This window comes from Protopterus annectens, chromosome 6.part0, assembly GCF_019279795.1.
Source record: "Protopterus annectens isolate FY-2018-M chromosome 6.part0, PAN1.0, whole genome shotgun sequence".
In the NCBI taxonomy this organism is placed as follows: domain Eukaryota; kingdom Metazoa; phylum Chordata; order Ceratodontiformes; family Protopteridae; genus Protopterus; species Protopterus annectens.
Genome location: NC_056737.1, coordinates 1,772,878,400 through 1,772,897,566, shown reverse-complemented (window position 1 = coordinate 1,772,897,566; position 19,167 = coordinate 1,772,878,400). Strand labels below are relative to the sequence as shown.

The 19,167-nt window shown below is 40.3% G+C and overlaps 1 protein-coding gene across 1 annotated transcript in view; it reads right to left on the bottom strand.

The window, feature by feature from the left end:
* Window positions 1-19,167, bottom strand: part of STT3A (STT3 oligosaccharyltransferase complex catalytic subunit A) — a 696,810-nt gene that overhangs the window by 368,245 nt on the left and 309,398 nt on the right. Inside the window, exons 9-10 of the mRNA XM_044075147.1 lie at window positions 10,938-11,118; window positions 5,179-5,334 (exon numbers count right to left, since the gene is read on the bottom strand). Of these exons, the coding sequence (XP_043931082.1) occupies window positions 5,179-5,334; window positions 10,938-11,118 (337 nt within the window). The remainder of the gene's footprint in view (window positions 1-5,178; window positions 5,335-10,937; window positions 11,119-19,167) is intronic.

Sequence of the window (19,167 nt, the reverse complement as noted above, 5' to 3'; positions counted from 1 at the left end):
ATATGTATAAATGTTCTATATGTAATGTGTGGAAGAAACTTTAGTACTTCATAGAATAAGAACCTGAAGTGCTTCAAAATGCAATTAAGACCGGTGGTGCTCTGCTGATGCACTATGAAGGAAGTAAGGAATTCAAGAAAAGTGGGCAGAAATGTTGGCTGATGTAAGCAAAGTTGGTAGTCTTGGCAGGCTGAGTAAAGTGTAGAAAGCATATAAATGACATGAAGCCTGGTTAGATCATACAGTCACAATATCATGTTTATATTCCTGTGGACTATCTACGTATTAGTATTAACGAGTCTGCATTCTCAGACAGTCTTTGGGCATTAATGTGGGTGATGTAGGATACTATGACACTGTGAAAAACAAAGCCAAAAGGAATGCTAAAGAATTATTGACTCCAGGAGACAAGTTGGTGACCACCAGGGTCATCTTTGTGTATGCACTTAATGTAGATGAGCAGCTCTTGTCAACTTAGCCACAGAACTGTCCTTCTGTGAGAAAAGGCAGATGTTTGTGCACATATTACATCTGAAGAGCATCTCTTTTTGTTGTATCTGCTTATCTCAATGTTTAATGTAGAGCATTTATAGTGTGCTGTGTAACTCACAAGTGGACATAAGTCCAAGTCTGATGAGACTGAGCCATTTGCTGCAAGGCTACAGCTAACAGAACACATATACCTCATATGTCAGCTATGTGAGGTATGGTTGAATTACAACAGTTTTATGCTTTCAGATGCAAGAACATTAAGCATAGGTGGTATACAAAACCAAACAGAGAGCTGTGTTTCAGAATACTTGCATACTAAAGGTGAACTGTGTCTCAGAAGATCCAGGTCTCACACTTTATTTTTCCACAAAGGGCAGATAATGCTACTGCTGCTGGACACAGTGCTTGAGTTTGCTTCCAGAGCTACAGATCTGCAACCTGCCCTAGCTCAATACTTTTCTTTTGCTACTAATTGTGGTTCTCACAATTCTGGTAGTCAGACCCAGGTGCCTGGTAAGACTGAAAGTCAGGTATTATCCAACAGAGAGGCCATCATGTGGGCACTATATCCTTTGATACTGATGACCACTGAATTTAATTATAGAAATCTCTGCTGCTGTTCTCCTGCAGGCGTCTGCACAATCTGTATCAGCAGTTCTTATGTCTGATGTTTAAGACATATGTTTTAGCTCGTTTCTTTTGTTGTACCACTTTTTTTTCCATTTAATTAAATCTAACTAGCTGATCAAAACTGAGCTCAGCATTTTCCTCTATTAATGTATTGTCGTAAATGATTACTGAATGGCATATGAATGTTTAACTGTGGTGTCAGTCGCTCTTGTAAGGTTTTTTTCTCTAGTTTGGGGGTGTGTTAAATAGGATCATAAGAGGCTACTAGGCTAATGCCCCTGGGGCCCTTAAAAGCCTAGCCAAGAGTTCATCCCCAAAAGGAAACCTCAGTCAATACTTGTCGCCACTGTCAATGAGGGATACTAGTGGAAGTTGGAAAGCAAAATGTACATAACTGTTAACTTAAGTGACACAAGATAAATCATTAAAGACTGAAGTTAGAAAGTAATGACAGACATTGGAGTTTCAGACTTCATATACCCTTCAGAAAAGCCATGCTAATGCAAAACCTGTTATTCTATCAACTTTCTAAGTTTGTAAGAAGAGCAATATTTAAAAATTATTACTATTTTTGGTCCTTTGTCAAACTTTTATACATGGTTTTGCCTAGATGTCTTGCTCTAAGAGGTTGAGAGGTATGCTGCAAGATGTATATTGTTAAATATTATCTGACCTAGGCTAAAATCTGCTCATCGTAAGTAACCTTAAATAAATGCACAGAAGCCTGAGAGATGTTTTACGCTGGCTAATGCAGCTTGAAATACACAGAAGGTGTAACTGGGCTAGGTATACATGCAAACATACAGCATATGTGTGGATTGAAAGTAAATGTATGGCAATATGGATTTTATTTTACTTCTTTTACTTTAACAGAGATGTTTGTTATCTCAGTATACTGTTATGTATGTTATTGTTATGTATCTATATCTTTGTTAGTTGGATCCTTTCGCCCTGGGCCTCATTGAAAAGGGGTTTTATTGCTCAGTCGGCTTTTCCCAGTAATCAAATGCAACAAATACATTTCCATATAGCAGCTACCTACACTATATGTTGAAGCAGCTTACTCATGTCTTGGAGAGGAATACAAATGCTAAACAGACCATGGACAAGGTACATGGCAGAACTAGGTTAGAATCTTAAAACTGTCCAATGGAAAGGAAGGGCAAACTACAATGTGTAGCTGACCATGCTTTACTGTAAGAAGGTAATACAAGACAGAGAATAGTTGGAGTTTTTTGAGACTGTCCATATAGGACAAGTGTTTAAGGCCTAGGCTCCTCTTTGTGAGGTACTTTTGCAGCCTCTTCAGTTGTTTTATGTACCCTATCTTCTGCCTGCTCCTTTTGCACTGCCTTCTCAGTTCTGAAAGAAACAGCTTCTTCATCAAGGATAACTGTAAACTGTTTTATTGATGCTTAACCCTATCTGTACTGGTTAGCACTGAATATTAAGCTAGTCCCAGTAATGTTGGCATAACAAGGAATATGTGTCCATTTTAGATGATGTTGGGTAATAAAGTGATATCATCTTGAAAGATATCCACAGTATTTGTATGCCAGTGAGGCGAGATTAGGTTGGTTTGGATATGTGCTGAGGAAGGGATACTGGGTATACTGGGAAAAGTATGACAAGGATGAAGCTGCCAGGTAAGAGAAAAAGAAGGCCTAAGATAAGGTTTATGGGTGTGGTGAGAGAGGACATGCAGGTGGTTGGTGTGACAGAGCAACATGCAGAGGACAGGAAAAAATTGGAAACGTATCCGCTGTGGCAACCCCCAACGGGAACAGCCGAGAGAAAAAACTACAAGCACTTATTTGGAACCAGGTGGGGTCATGTGAATAGTGTTTGCTTGGGAAACTTTAAAACTGTCCCTTTTGAGCCTCCATGAAAAGGGGGGGGGGGAGATCAAGTATGACCTGATGTGTTCCAGACCAAACCACAGCTTCTGATCAGGTGCAGATGCAGAAACCGAGTACAAAGAACTGTCTGCAGCATACCGCAGAGGTAAGTCTTCAAACCAACCTGTATATACATGTAACAATGTGTGCTGTGTAGAGTAGTTAGCATGTGCCATAGCGACGAGCATTTATTTCATGTAAATTAGTAAGCATGTCCAGCATTGATCCCACTGCACCATAGCTCCATCCTTTTAGTTGGTCACACCCCTACCCATTGGCCCCACCCATTTGGCTGTCTCCTGCAGCCCCCCTTTGATTTCATTTGAAGTCACCACCCGCCACTGGTTATTACTGAAAGTAAATGGTCACTGTGGGCAAATGTCATATGAAAAGGTGTTTTTGTTTTTATTACTTATAGAAACTATACCTTCTATTTTATTAAAATCTAAGATTTCTGCACCTTGTATTGATAAAGATTGGATTATCTCCATTTTTTACACCACTTCCTCATGTGCAGCAATGATGCACCAGTTATTAATAACAATACCTTACAAAAGCATAGATTACTATCTGGTATTAGTTCATAAAAGTCATGCAGACAAAAGTACACAATGTACAATTACTTATAAGTACATAAAGTGATCAGGTTTGCAGGCTCCGGTCTAGTCAGTTTTTATTATTTTTTTAGTCCCTGAATATCACTTCTGATACAACTGGCTTGTAGCTTGGTTTCAAGCCACAGTATTGCGTCCCTAAAAATATGTAGATCTATATCTGTATCACGAAGGAAGTAGATAAGAACTACATTCAAGCAGCTCCCCTTAAGACTTTTGCAAGGATACTAGATAGACTACTCTACAGGACATCACGGAGGAAAGATGTGTGGGGTGAAGATCCAAAATGATGAAGGGGACAGTTAACATGGTGGCTGTAAATAAGAGGGGGGATGCAAACACTCGACAAGCAAGACTTGAATTACATCAGTCAGGTAATATGGTATGAAAGTGAACTGAGAAGTATTCAAGAGAATGTGCTCGCATGCACATCTGTATGTGCATGCATGTTAGCAAGCAAAAGAGAATACAAGAACTGATGCGATAAAGACCAAAGAAATGTAACACAAGTCATGAGAAACAAGACTGGTAAAGGTATAAACAAGAAAGGCAGAATCATGAAATTATTTAATTGTAAAACAGAACTATAAAGTGAGAGTTTTTGGTAAGGTAATCAGGAGGATGTTTGAAGAAATAAGAAAAGAGAGAGAAAGATGATGGAGCAAGGTATGAGAATGGATTCATAGTGGGCAGAAGATGAGTAACGATGCGAGGAACCCAGTCATGCATGGATTATGTAGCAATTTAAGTATGGGTAGAGAGAACGTATGATAACGAGGATACTGCTGGAAGGAATTAAAGATGAAATGGTTATAAGGAAGTAGGACGGAATATCAAAGTAATACAAGGCAGTGCATGTAGCTCTGAATCTGGTGGTGGGAGGGTAAAGATGTTTTCCAAACAACACATAAATACAGACTTATCCCTAATCTTCTCTTATCTCTGAAATGCTCTTGCATGTGTTTTTGAATATGACTAAGGACTAAATCCACATTCTCTTTATGTGAACAGGAATACTCAATCTCAAGAATGTGACTTTTAAGCCTCCAATAGGATGAGCATATGTCTATGATCAACCAATCATTTTCAATTAGACCATAAATAGCCAATATTATATCATGGCTCCAAATGGCTCCTCTTTCATCTTTCCCACCCATGGGCTAAGATGATTCACCCTCTCCTTCTTGCTATATGATGGGAATCTGGCCTTTAAGGCTGCAAAAAGTGAAAAATATTTGAATGCGATTAAGGTAATTCTGTAATTAACTGTGAAGGGCTAATAGGCCAGCTCAGGATTAATCTTCTGCTATAAGAAGTATAAACAAAACCAACATTAACAAAGAGAATCAGCTCTTGGTAGACTTTCTCTGTGCACTTCAAAAAGCACTACTTTAAAGCACATAGTTTTAGCTGACATTTGTTCAAATAAATTTTGGTACACGTTATGCAAAACTAACAGCTTTTCTGTTTGTGGCAGACTACTCTCACTGGCTCCATATAACACATCAACAGACCTTTTGAACGGTTACTTCTAGGACACTTACCTGGAAACATGAAGACTAGCAGCTGTAAGTCAAAATAGTAAGAAGACCAGGTTGTTGGCTGATGTTCGGAGACAGAGGCAATGATGGGAATGTTATTTTTAGCATAAGATGGATCTAGCAGGGAGTAAAACCTTCCTGTCCATGGAGAGATTTTACCTAAAAAGAGCAAGGCAAACAAAAGTAGGTACCCAGAATTATTCCAAAGAATTTTCTTATAATTTCAAATCACATAAGCATTAAGTATGCAAAACTACAGTAAACCAACATACAAGTCATCAAGGGCTATGTATGCAAATGTGAACAACTACTGTTGAGCAACAACAAAAAAAGAAAGAAAATGAGGGACTAGATTTTCTGTTAACACACACAATCGTTGTTAAAAATACATAAGAAATATTTTAAACTTTTTGAAAACATGGAAAAATAGATTGCCACTGCACATTCAAGCAATAGAAAATAAAACTGCTCGTCATAAACTACAAATATGCTGTTTGTTAAACTAAATTTCACTTGGTCCACATGAATGTTTTTGTAACTTTTCCAGGGTAAAACCCATGCAACCGTCTAGAGCTTCATTCTGTATTTCAGGGAGTGATTCCTTCCATCTCCAACAGAAAGCTGCAGTTCTACAAAAGTCCCAGGCAACCCCTGAAAAAAAGACACTTGTTCCTAGGTAGCACCTATAGCAGTAAGTAGAGTTGTACATTAACCCTCCCAAACCCAAGTATTAAACTGCTTTTGTGTTAAAAATGCCAAATTATTAGCATAAGCACACTATTAACCAAGAACAATAATCACTGCTATCAGCATTTCCATTCAGCTGTAGTTTTAACCTTCTGGGTAGCAATACACCATAGCTTACAGAAGACACCACAAAACTGTAGACTTCCTCTCTTATCCATAACTGCACTTTGCTCTTCACAGTCTAAAGTATACCTAGTAAAGGGATTCTTGTTCCTAAACTCATACTCCAGGAGAAGCTTCTTTAGAACACTTCTCAACTCCCTGCATTGATCACATGGATGCCAGTTCAAAAATAAATTTTACCAGTCTTATTTTCTGTACTGTTAAATTCAGGATCACCATGTGAACATCAGGCACCAGATTTAGTTAAGAAAATTTAGTCAAAGATACTTATGCTACTCTTCTGTTGCCAGCCTGAATCTAGTGTATTGCTTGCCTTTGTGTTTTGAGATCTTGTCCGGCTCCTGTTTGTTAAAGCATCCAGTCATTAAAAGTTCTGTATTTGGATATTTTCAGTCACTAAACTGTCACTGTCCTGGATGTGCAGGCATAAATGCTGGCATAATTTAGCCTTTCCCCAAATCCTACAGTTTAGGCTGCTGCTGTCCCACTGCCCTTCTCTGCAATAACTGTGAATAGCAGACTTTTGGATTTTTGTTGCTAAAGTGATTTCACAGCAGCACTGTATGAAAAATATAAAGTACTTGGAGCCTTGAAATGTTACATGAAGTGCAAGGACAGAGTGTTAGAATGAAGGTACAATTAGGTCATCACAACAAAGACTATGGAATTGGATACTTGCCCAGTGGTAGTAGGCCCCAGGAATCCGATATTGTGACTCCACCGATATAGTCACAAGACCTTCATGAGAATTGCCACAGTGATGTTACTCATGGTCCCATACACTCTCCTGTTAGTCCTTAGCTGTACACACCAGAACTAATTTGTTACTGGGTGGGGCCTGGGGGTAGAAAGTACTAGGACTGCTACAAGATTACTCCAATGCTACCACTCTACATCTACCAGAGGACAGCCAAGATGATACTGCAGGTAGCCACTGCATATTCTCTTACAGTAGGAATGCACATTACTTCACCATTTACATCTCCCACTCTCTAGGCTTGCATAGGTATTGAGCATTCTCAAACTGTACATTTAGCTGTCTACAGATCACAGAGGAAGAGCAGGTCTTGCTGTAATAATATACTACTTACTCAAAATGGATCACTACATCCCACCTGATCTAAACAAAGTTCATAAATCTTGCCCTCACAGTCTTAAGCACTTCAAAAGTGGTCCACCTTGCAAGCCATGTTGTCTTCCTATCCTCCGTGCTTCCATGACTCAGGTCCCTGAAGCTGTTTATCAAAGGTTTTTAGAAGTGTCTCAATCAACGATCTGCTCATACCATCAATCCTGCTACTCCAAGGTCAGGACATTTTTTGAGGTGGTAAAAGCTAGCACAACCACAAAAAAGCACCAAGGCAGGTATTCAAACTACCTTCAAGAAGTCTTCAGCTTCATTTAGGGGAATTACTTGACCATTTTTTTCCAGCAGAAGGGCCCTAGGGGACTCCATTCCAGGTATTAGTAATGCAGTCAATACTACCACAGGCCTACAGCTATCAGAATTCTTCATCTCAACTGATGCTTTCCTATTGAGCAGATCAAGGACAGTCTATTCCAGGGGTTGAAGTGCCTCAAGCAAAGCAAGAATTGGTTCATGATTTTCTATACTAAGGAGAAAGTATAGTATCTCTCAAAACAGACTGGATCCTTCCTCTGCTACTGGCATAAAGACTTAGAAAAGAGAACATTAAAGGTAGATTTTAAACATTTCTGCTTACTACATGATGACAAGATTACACAAGAGATTAGGATTATAAAAACTGAAACTGCTAAGGGAATGTGTTTATATAGGTATTTTCTAAAGTCTTCAGTGCACCATCATTAGGTGGGAAATATTGTTAGGATTTTTTTTAATTCAATCTTTCCATCATATAGACTATAAATAATAAGAAATGCTGTAATATTTTCTGAGAATGAATGTCTTAGCAAGGGAAGTCATTCTGGATCAGAAAAAACAATTGTACAAAATAGTGCTAAAATATATATAACCCTTACAAAATCTGGCTCAGAAAAAATGAAAAAGGCAGAAGTTTGGAGGCACTAGCCATCACTATATAGTGAAAAGCCTAAATGCAATCTGTTAAAGTTAGTTTAACAGTGCTTTAATAATGGCATTTGAAGTTGCAAATATTAACATTTGTCAGTGTTGCAGGGAATGGGAGACCAAAAGGTTTTGTTAGAATTAAAAAGGCAGTAGCTAAGTGCAGAGAATATACTGCAAACAGCACTAAAGAAACTACCTCAACAAGAACCAAAAGTTAGCAAATAAAAAGGAACTGGAAATATATACACAGACATTCCTCAATGATTTTGTTCAGTGGTATGTACTTATCTCTGTTAAAATGTAAACAGACTGTGGGAATAATACAATGTTTAACGTCTGCAATGAGGAAAACGTGCTACTAACTTTGAATAGGAAGTTTACAACATGTCTATTTGCATTGCTTTAAAAGTACCAAGTGTTCAACTACTGCAACAATAACAGGCATCTACCCCACCATTTTAGATGATATGCAACAAGGCCTTTTACAGAAACTGTCAGGATTCTTTCTTCTTCAAAAATCCCCAGTCTACATTTTTTAAAATTTCTCTTATTCTCAAGTTCAGAAGTGTGCTCATCTCCTGTCAGTGCAAGCCATGATACTATAGCTAACAGAGGCCACTTGGTCCCTGAACCATTGTTTTACCCTAACAACTGGGTGAGTAAAGCCTGCATAAGAAACAAACACTATTCAAGAAGATAAATCATATACCTACCTAAATTAAGAGGGAATTCCATATGCTTCTTCAAACAGGGGAATGCATTAAGACCCAAGGAGCAGCAAGAAGGTACTAAGCCCTCTGCAGAAGGCCTCCTTGCAGACAAATTGTTATGGTGAGCACACATTCTGCTACAGCCAACTTTGGAGGACCTTGTGTAGTTGGGCTCCTGCTAGGAAATAACCTAAGCAGTATAACTTGCACCACACGTTAGAGGCTACAGCAAAAAAGAAAAAAACAATGGCCTTAAGGCAAGAGCTCAGAAGGCATTCCTAAATTACTAACATGCTATAAAAACAGCCTAGCTGTGGTTACAAAAGTGAATGTACAACCAATTGGCTGTGGCAAAATGTTTGCAATGTAGGCATTCTTGAAACCGTCTCTAGACACAGCTACATTACTAGCTGAATGACTTCTAACATCAGTACTGTCCACAAAACAGAAGAGAGTTTCACCACTTGATGGCAAGATACAACGTAGCCCATCCTTCCCATCCTGGAGTAAGGGAGATAAACTGTTGCCCCAGCTTCCTGAATGAATGTTCCGTCTTTCAGGTAAAACCAGAGTTGCCAGTCAATGTTGTCCAGGGTGTCATTCCTCCCTACTCCCACCCCACTAGTCTGCTACTATAAAGGACAGCAGGAAAATTTTGAGGGACTGGCTCAAGGACAGTTCTATAAGCACCTTCAGCAGAAAGCATGGATTACACCTAATGGACAATCAATTCATTAAAAGCCAAAAAGGGTAAGTTACATATAACAAGCTAAATCCATGAGATCCTGTGTGCAAAGATGACAGCTACCAAGAAAATCATCTTACAAGAGATTAATTTCAATACTATCAAACCAGATACTTTAAATGCAGAACACGCATGCACATAAGCTGTGAAGTCATTCATGTCCCACAGAAGAGAAAGGCCATTTAAAGACAGGCATTCTTTAAAGATAGGCAAAGATGAAGAGGACCATTAAGCAGCTGTTTAATTAGCCAGTGGTGGGTCTCAATCTGCACCCCCACAAGGACATGATGTGTAGATATGTCAAACACATACCCCTAGACCATGGAGTAACTGAGACCCAATTGATATGGAAGTCTCAAAATGGTCTCAAAGCTACAGGCAAGTCAACCAACTGAGGTAGCACAGGGTGCATTCACTGATGAGATGGATAACCTTTTCTACTCAGCAGCACATCAAGTGAAAGGCTTTCAGATGGACTTGGATCACCTCAGACTCCAAATGGAAGACCTGGTAGAAGCAAAAGTCTAAATGAGGCCCGTGCCTTGACATTAACTTAGCTGTCACCCTAATACTTTCCTTAGTAGTCAGCAACCTAAAAACTTAAAAAAAATACATCTCACCAGTGCAAACTATATCCCATTATCTGATGCACCCATTCTGGTTGTGATCATACTGAATATGGCAGCCTGAACCACAAATCATTTTCCCCTCCCCTTTTTGAATTACAAGACTTAAAAATTCCTTTAAGAAAGAAAAAGCTGAGACGTGTACTTTTTAACAACGTGACAGTTCAGTGGCAAATATTTTCTTTTCCAGTTTCTTACCATGTAATTCAGATTAACAAAACAGGTCCTCAGTTGGTTGTGTTTGGTTAAGCAGACACTGCCTTTTCAGGTATTGCTGATATGCTGACCCAGACAAAGAATAAAATGATATACTGCCTCCTTCTGTCACGTACATGAATATATACAACGGTGGCTCATTTTTGAACTACAGCCTGTATAACTGGACAGGCTGCTTAAAAAATAGGTAGGGATGACTAGCCGTACAAATGTAAATTTTCACAAGCAGCCTAAGAACACATCAGAGTTAGTCTTGTTTTGAGGTGCACACTAAGGAAGTGCAGGCTGCCACGAATCAGGCCATCCTCTGCAGTGCAGTTCTTTGAAAGACATCCACCTTAACTACTAGGCCACAATGCTAACAACCACAATGCATTTAACAGTCAAACAAATCTACTCTCTGCTGAATTTGCTGAACTGTATAAACATCAAAATGAAAGAAGAGGGCACTACTGCTTTAAATATTCTCCAGTTAATGTAAATCTTCTAATGCTATGACTCTGTGTTGCAGCATCAGAAACTGTCTGGTACACACCGTCACTTACCCGTCAGCATAAGAACAGCTCCTACTGTCAGCAAGACAAACCCAACTAGGGAGATGACACTTTTGAAAAGAACCTCGAATTGCTGTGGATTTAGCTTACTGCGTAAATAATCAACAAAGGCATGGATCTGACAAAGGCCAAAGACACCCAGTGCAGCCATATGTTCTGATGAGAGGACAGGCTAAACAGAAAGAAAAAAAAACTACCATGAATAGTTGTCTACTGGCTAGTATCAGAACATGCTAGACAGTATTTATTATGTACTGATTTATGACCAAAACAAACCATATGCCACTTCCACTAATGCCATTAGATATACCTTAATGATGGAATTCATAGAGATAGTGAACACAAGTTTCTTTTAGCAGGAAGGAAGCAAGCAATATACAAGTCATCTTATTTATTTGCATCCCCAACTAAGAGTTGAGTAGGTACTCGAGTCTTTGTAATTCTATTTTAACACACAAAACTAGTATATACTAAAAGGGGCTCCCTAACATGCCAAACCTAGTTGAGACTACACAATTAAGGCCTTCTCCATCTACTGTAAACTATCTTTAACAATAATCATCTAAAACTTGTTACGTCTCCTTGTACAGTAAACATCTGTCATAAGTTTCTACACATGAGAGGGGCTGGTTAATGGTGTGGCACTAAGCCATAAGGAAAGCCACTGCAGTCTTTTCTTTTCAACTTGAGAAACTGAAGCAACAGAGAAAACAAATTCTTACTTCTACAGATCACGTTAAAGGCCTCCTGTCTTGTCTTTCTAGGAAAATGCTCCCTAATGTGCACATGCTGTCAAAGAGCACAGAAAGTATAAAACATTTTGTTGAGAAGACTGCAGAAAGGACCACCAAACAGGCCATAAAGTATGCATCATCACTTTGAAGAACATGAAACAAACTGCCACTTTGTACAGAAAACAAGCAAAGTTACCAGGAAAATAATCAAGGTGATTTGGGTATTCTGAGAAAACAAGTAGCTTTACTTGACAATCACTTAGAAAGATTTCTGTGTTCTATCAAAACATACATTCTTACCTGGGCATCATGGAAACAGATCGATACCTATTAAAATGTGTGGTCCCACCTGGAAATCCCAAAGACACACACACACACACACACACACACACACACACACACACACACACACACACACACACACACACACACACTACTTTTTAAACTTTTTTGTTGTTGTTTTTGATATTTACAGTAAAAGATGCTATTAAAACCATTCCATTCTGCATAAAATATTCAAAATAAATCAATGTGATTTTCTAATTAAAAACTATGAAAGAACATAAATCAACTCTGTTTCAGAAAAATATATTATGGTAAAAACAGTTAAGCAAGGTAATCTTGGCATGCATGGTACACTGGGAAACACTGCAAGCACAATGCTTAACTTTACAGATCTCTGGAACGAGAGTTATCTCACCCGGATATTCTCTTGTTGTACCATTTCCTTCAATCATGACCATTTGCATCCATACACACGTGCACACTAGCACACGCATGCGCATGCATACATACACACACACACACACACACACACACACACACACACACACACACACACACAAGAAATACACTTATTCCCAATTCACAACACAAAATAATGAGGAAACTAGAAACATACTGCTTCATTTAACTAAGGAAGAAGCAAATCAAAGATGTCAGATGATTAGCCAAAGCATAGCCTCCATCAGATCTGTAAATCCTGTAAACTACTCAGGCAATATTCTACGGGTAGAGAGTTAGAGATGACTAACCCCTAGGAGCATAACAAACCAATTTTACAGCACCACATTATTCTTACCCTGCTGACCCATGTACACTCAACAGTGTTCACTAGCATTCTACCCACCACTACATTTTGCTGGTAACTCTAGAGTTGCACAGTTTTGGGGTTACATCAATGCACTGCACAAGTACTTGTAAAACATCCATATCACACTTTCTGGTTAATGGGCATAAAACTAAAAACATGCAACCTCATCTGGAAAGCATGTGAAGAGAAGGCTGCCTTTTATCACAAAAGAAATGAAGCCCTGAGCAAGTGCTGTAGTACAGAAGGATAAAACCCTGACTGCTGCACAGACAACCCAAGTTCATTTTGTGTCCGGGGCATCTGAGGTACTGGCAAGGAAGGATAGGCATGCCCATGTGGAGAGGGGGGGGGTGCTCTCTTGGGCACATTTCATGGCTGCTTCTTGGGACAGGATGGAGAGACACAGGGGGTATTACCCGGAAAAGGAATAAGCAAGGGACATTAGCTAACTACCAGCGAGGGACACTAGCTAAGTCCCAGTGAAGGAAGGACAATATGTCAGCATGTCCCCATTGCATGTCCTCCCTAGAGGTGAAAGGGTGCAGAAAGTGACAGCATAAAGACAAAACACTCCTGAGCAGCAATCTGACCCTGTAACAAGACCCTCAATCTCCTCAATGACCTCAAGCATGGGTCAGAGTAGGGAAGAGTGCCTGGCAACCAGGTGGATGAAGAGAGGCCCTGCTTAGAGCCAGTTGTCAGTTGTGAGGAGCAAAATATTGCAGTCTTGCACAGAAAGTAAAGGAGTGGGAATTTAACTGGCAGCACAATGCTGAGTAATGGTTTCATAACAATATGAGCAAAAGATGACTCACATTAATAATTGGCTTAGTTTCTGCTGTCATTCTATGGGGTGGGGGTGATATTTGTCAGCATGGAAGGAGATGGTCAGTTGACCATGCTGCTTTGCCAGGGATGGTCTGCACCTCCCCTCTAGGCTTTCAATTATTACTTAAAACATTGCCCTCCCCATAGTGTCTTTTTTAGGCAATGCCAAAATAAAAGTACTTCTGACAGAACAAATCAAAACCAAGAAAATACTAAAGGTGTTACTGCTCAATGCGAGGAGTCTAGACAAAAAACTCCACTACCTAGAAGCTCTCTTCACCCTAGAGAATGCTGACATATGTGTGGTCACTGAGATATTTAAAACCATGGAAAGCACACAGATAGTGCAAGGTTACAATGCCTTCCACACATTTAGACCAGTTACTACACAGACAGGGACTAAAGGTGGAGGTGTCTCGATTTACAACAATAAATATTCCTAAATGCTGGTCAAACAAAACAATGCACTTGGGCTTCTCCACGTTCAAATCACCATAGGTAAAATCCAATACCACTTCACTGCAAGCTATAGGTCCTCCTATATGATCCAGGAAACCCGTACAATGTATTTAAGCTTATTGGAAAAATTCATCATTCGACCCAAAATCATATTCATGGACAACTTTATCCCACTATTAACTAGGAATCATATACAACATCAAATGTAAATGCACAGATTCCTAAATTTTGTAAACACAACCTCCCTGAACCAGATTGTCAATACACCAACAAGGGGGTGCGACCATACTGAATATGGTCCTCACAAATATGGGAGTGTGTTGCACACTGCCCTAGTGTAATGTCTTCTCTGATAAGGTCAGACCATAAAATGGTATAATCTGAAGTAAAAATAAAACCTGGAACCCCAGCTAACCTTGGAATATTCAGGAACTACTCCAAGGCTAACATCCCACTACTAAGTGATAACCTGGCAAAATTTCAAGCCTCCATAAACCCTGACAGCTGCTTCTTAGGAAGAACTGTCCACACAGAAACACTACACAAGCATGTTAATAGCTGCATAGAGGCAGATGTACCCACTGGGAAGAAGTACAGAACCAACTCTCAAAAACAGGCCACTCTAGTGGAATCACATCATCAATAGTCTGTACAACATAAGGAAAAGATTTATTTATTTATTTTACATTTGTTAACCGGGATGGTCCGACTGGATGTATGCCCATTTTCAGCGGAGGCCCGGGGAGAAAAGCTCCAAGGTATTACACACGAGTTACAGACATAAGCAATACAAGTATGTGTGTGTGTGTGTGTGTGTGTGTGTGTGTGTATATATATATATATATATATATATATATATATATATATATACATATATATATATATATATATATATATATATACACACACACACACACACACACACACATATATATATATACATGTGGAAACACTTTAAATGCTCGAAATCCTGAAATTTAAATTTCAGAATCTCGAGCCCATAAAGTGGAAAAGGCTAAAACATCGAACACAGGTGTATTTTCTGGCTGGTAGAGGACTTTGTGGGCTACTATGAGCTGACTGAACTGTAGAAGGTAAGGTAGTGCCAGCCAGCCTAGGAGATTTAGGTTGTGACAGTGGTGGGTTCAGTAGGGTGTGCCTGTAGCAAATCTGGCAATATGGTTGCAACATGATGATAATTTATTAAGATCAGTTTTGTTCAAGTTGGAAAAAAGAGGAGAGACATAAAGAAGAGTAGATAGTAGATGGGAGTGGGAAATTGCAGTTCAAGCAGGTGGGGGTGAGGAATGATTTGATCCTATAAAGACAACAGAGTTTTTTATTGATAGTTTTTATAGTTTGACTGATGTTCATCTCAAACCTGAGATTTTTATCAATAATGATACCCAAAAGTTTAGTTTGGGTTTCTGGGAAGATGATGACGCCATTATTTCCTGTTATGCTGAAGAGTGGTGAGGTGGTCCTTCTTGTTAAGGGAGAGCAGCTTAGTTTTGCTGGGGTTTAGGATTAGACATTGGTTTGACAGCCCTTTTTCCCCTGAGTTGAAGGTGTTTTGGGTTAATGTGGAAAGATTAGCTGGGGAAGTGGCAGAACAAATCAAGGTGGAGTCGTCTGCATATTGAATGCAGGTAGCCTCCAGGATGACTGTGTAAAGGTAATTTATAAAGATGGAGAAGAGAAGGGGACCTAATATTAAGCCCTGGGGACTCCTAGATTGATGGGGAGGCACGAAGATAGCTTACCCTGCCACAGGACTGCCTGTTGCCTGCCTGCAGGTAAGAATCAAAACCATTGGAGCGCATGATTGTTTAAGGTGAAGGCCTTCAAGGTGTTCATTAGAATTTTGTGATCGACCATGTCAAAGGCCTTGGAAAGGTCTAGAAAGAGTACGGAGGATAGTTTGTTATTGTTACGGCTGTGGTTTATAACATTAGTGAAAGAGAGGAGGGCTGATGTGGCCTAAAGCCATGCTGACAGTTGGACAGTAGTATGCTCTGCGTGAGATAGTGCATGAGCTGTGCATGTACACACTTCTCCATAATTTTAGCTAGTGGTGACAAGATAGCTATGGGCCTAAAGTTTGACAGTTCGGTGGAACTGCCCCCCTTATGAAGAGGTATGACATGAGAGATTTTCCATATAGTGGGGATGGTAGCTTCGGACATGGTTCAGTTGATTAAGATTGAGACGGGGTATGCAATTGCATCTGCAGCCTTTTGTAAGTAGTCTGCAGGGAGGAGATAGCACAGTTGTGTACACTTACCATAAATGTAGATGTTCCGAGTGTATTCACTGTTGTAGTCATTACATTTGGGTTATCTGCTTGCAGGTAGCCCTCAGTCGGCCTGATTAACAAAGTCTTGGGTCCTGCATCGGTTGCTGTCGCTTCTTCCATGACGTCAGGTTGTCAAGGGTATAAAACATGCAGCCGACGCCATTACATCAGTTTTTCTTGCCCCAGATGTCAGGTGCCCCCCAAAGGGGAGCAATTAAATATAAAAGTACAATGATATACCTCCAACAAAAAAGCAAAAACACCAAAAAGGCTTTTAAGCATAGTAAAGGAAAGTAGAGGTATAGCCAAAAGAACTTGGGGGGCTGGAGGGAGGGTTACCAGGACTGCAACAGTGAATACACTCAAACATCTACATTTATGGTAAGTGTACACAACTGTACTATGTTCTTCGTGTTTCACTGTTGCAGTCATTACATTTGGGTACATTCCCAAAGCTATATTTGGGAGGAGGAATTTAGATAGCATAAGGACTGGCTATAAGGCCCTGCAAGACTGCAGTGACAAAACCAGCTCTGGATTTAGAGAAAATTGGCAAATGATAATGCTTGGTGAAAGTATGCACAGAATTCCAGGTAGCAGCTTCTAGTATGTCCCTGTAGCCCTGGTGGAGTGAGGTCTGATCCCCTGGGGACAGGTTTTCCATGGTACTTATAGCAGAAATGAATGCAATGGCCTATCCATTTAGAAATGGTTTGTTTTGAAATGGCCTTCCCCTCTGCCCCTGCAGCAAATGCTACCAGCAGTTGTTCAGACTTCCTTTGAGATTTAGTCCTGTCCAAGGAGAATCCGAGTTGTCTGTGCACATCTAAAAAATGCAATATTCGTTCCCCTTTGTTCTGTGGATTGGAAAAGAAGGTTGGCAAATGAATGGACTGATTAAGAGCCACACTGGATACCACCTTGGACATGAAGGATGGATTGGTTCTGAGGGACACCCTGTCTGCATGAAAGATTATGAAAGGCTCCACTACCATAAGGGCCTGTAATTCAGATACCTTTCTAGCTGAAGTGAGTGCTAAAAGGAAAGCTGTTTTACAAGAAAGAAATTTTAAGTCTGCAGTAACAGCTAGCTCGAGAGGAGGTAAAGTGAGTTTCTCCAAAACAAAGTTAAGGTCCCAGGCTGGGGTTGGAGGTCTCCTGGGTGGTCTCAAATTTCTGACCTCTCTGAGGAACTGCTTGAGCAGTGGATGAGAGAAGATGGGGGTTCTGTGTTAGGAGTTGAAATGGCTGAGGAGTGGATTTTAATGGAGGAAAAAGACAGGCCCTTGTGAAGCACCTCAGTTAAGTATTGTGAAATCTGAGGTAAATTGGGAGCTGCTGTGCTCATCCCTTGAGATTTGTTCCATGCACAGAATCTTTTCCATTTTTCAGCATAGGATTTTCTAGTGCTAGGCCTCCTTGCCTCTAAAATGATATCCATCACAGCTTTACTGAGGGATGGTAAAGGAGACATTATGTAATTAGCCAGGCTGCAAGGTTCAGTGTTAGGAACTGAGGGCGCAGAATCTGGTTCTCCTGTTGAGACAACAGGGAAGAAGTCTGAGGCAGGTGCCATGGGGATAACCGTGACACAACGGGCAGGAAGGGGTACCAGTGTTGACGTGGCCAGTCTGGAGCAATCAAAATCATCCTTGGTTTGTCCTGTTTGATTTTTAGTAGTACTTTGGAAAACAGAGGCAGAGGTGGGAAGGCATAGACTGATAGGTTGTTCCAGCTGTAGGACAGAGCATCCACTTTCCAGGCTTGTTGGTGGGGAGTCCTTGTGCAAAATTTGTCCAATTGGTAGATCTGGGGAGAGGCAAACAGGTCTATATCTGGGCTCCCCCATTTGCTTGTCAACATGTTGAAAATCCTTGGTTCCAGTTTCCATTCGTGTGGGTCCATGAGGTTTCTGCTTAGTCCGTCTGCCAATGTATTTAACTTTCCTGGCAGGAATTGAGCTTGTAGGTGCACTTGGTAGCTCAAGGTTGTGTTCCACAATGCCATGGTTAGTCTGCAGAGTGGGTAAGAATGTGTACCCCCCTGCTTGTTTATGTACCACATAACAGTGGTGTTGTCCGTCTTTACCATCAGTTGTCCTGGAAGAATGTGGTCCTTGAAGGCTGTCAGAGCATTATGTATAGCTAACATTTCTTTTTGATTGATACGCAGGTGCATTTGACTTTGGTTTCATTTGCCTTGAATGCACTTCCCTGCCAGATGAGTCCCCCATGCACAGTCTGATGCGTCTGTTAGGGTTTGGGTGGCAGGGGGTGGCGTGAAAGGGAGTCCCATATTTTGGTGGCAGGCCTCTGCCCACCAAAAGAACTCTGGGCGTACGCAACGTATGATAGGAATCATTGCTTCTAGATCCTGAGAATGCTGACACCATAGGCTTTTTAGATACCACTGTAGTTTCCTCATATGCAGTCTTGCCTATGGAATTAGAAGAATGCAGGAGGCCATGAACCCCAAGGCTTGCAGTATTTGTTTTGCAGACAGCAGGGTTTTTGTGGCCACTTGTTTGAAGTAGGTTGTCAAATGAATTTGTTTCTCTGACCTGAGGTAAGCCATCTGGGAAGTTGTATTCAAGTTTGCTCCCAGGAATATAATTTGTTGACAGGGTACCAGGTGTGATTTTTTTTCGTTTATGGTGTGCCCCAAACAAGTTAGAACATTTGTACAAAGGCCAGATGATTCAAAAGTATGTCCTGGCTTTCTGCCTGAATTAGACAATCAAAAGTATGTCCTGGCTTTCTGCCTGAATTAGACAATCGCCCAGGTATGGGTATATCTGAATATTTCTTTGCC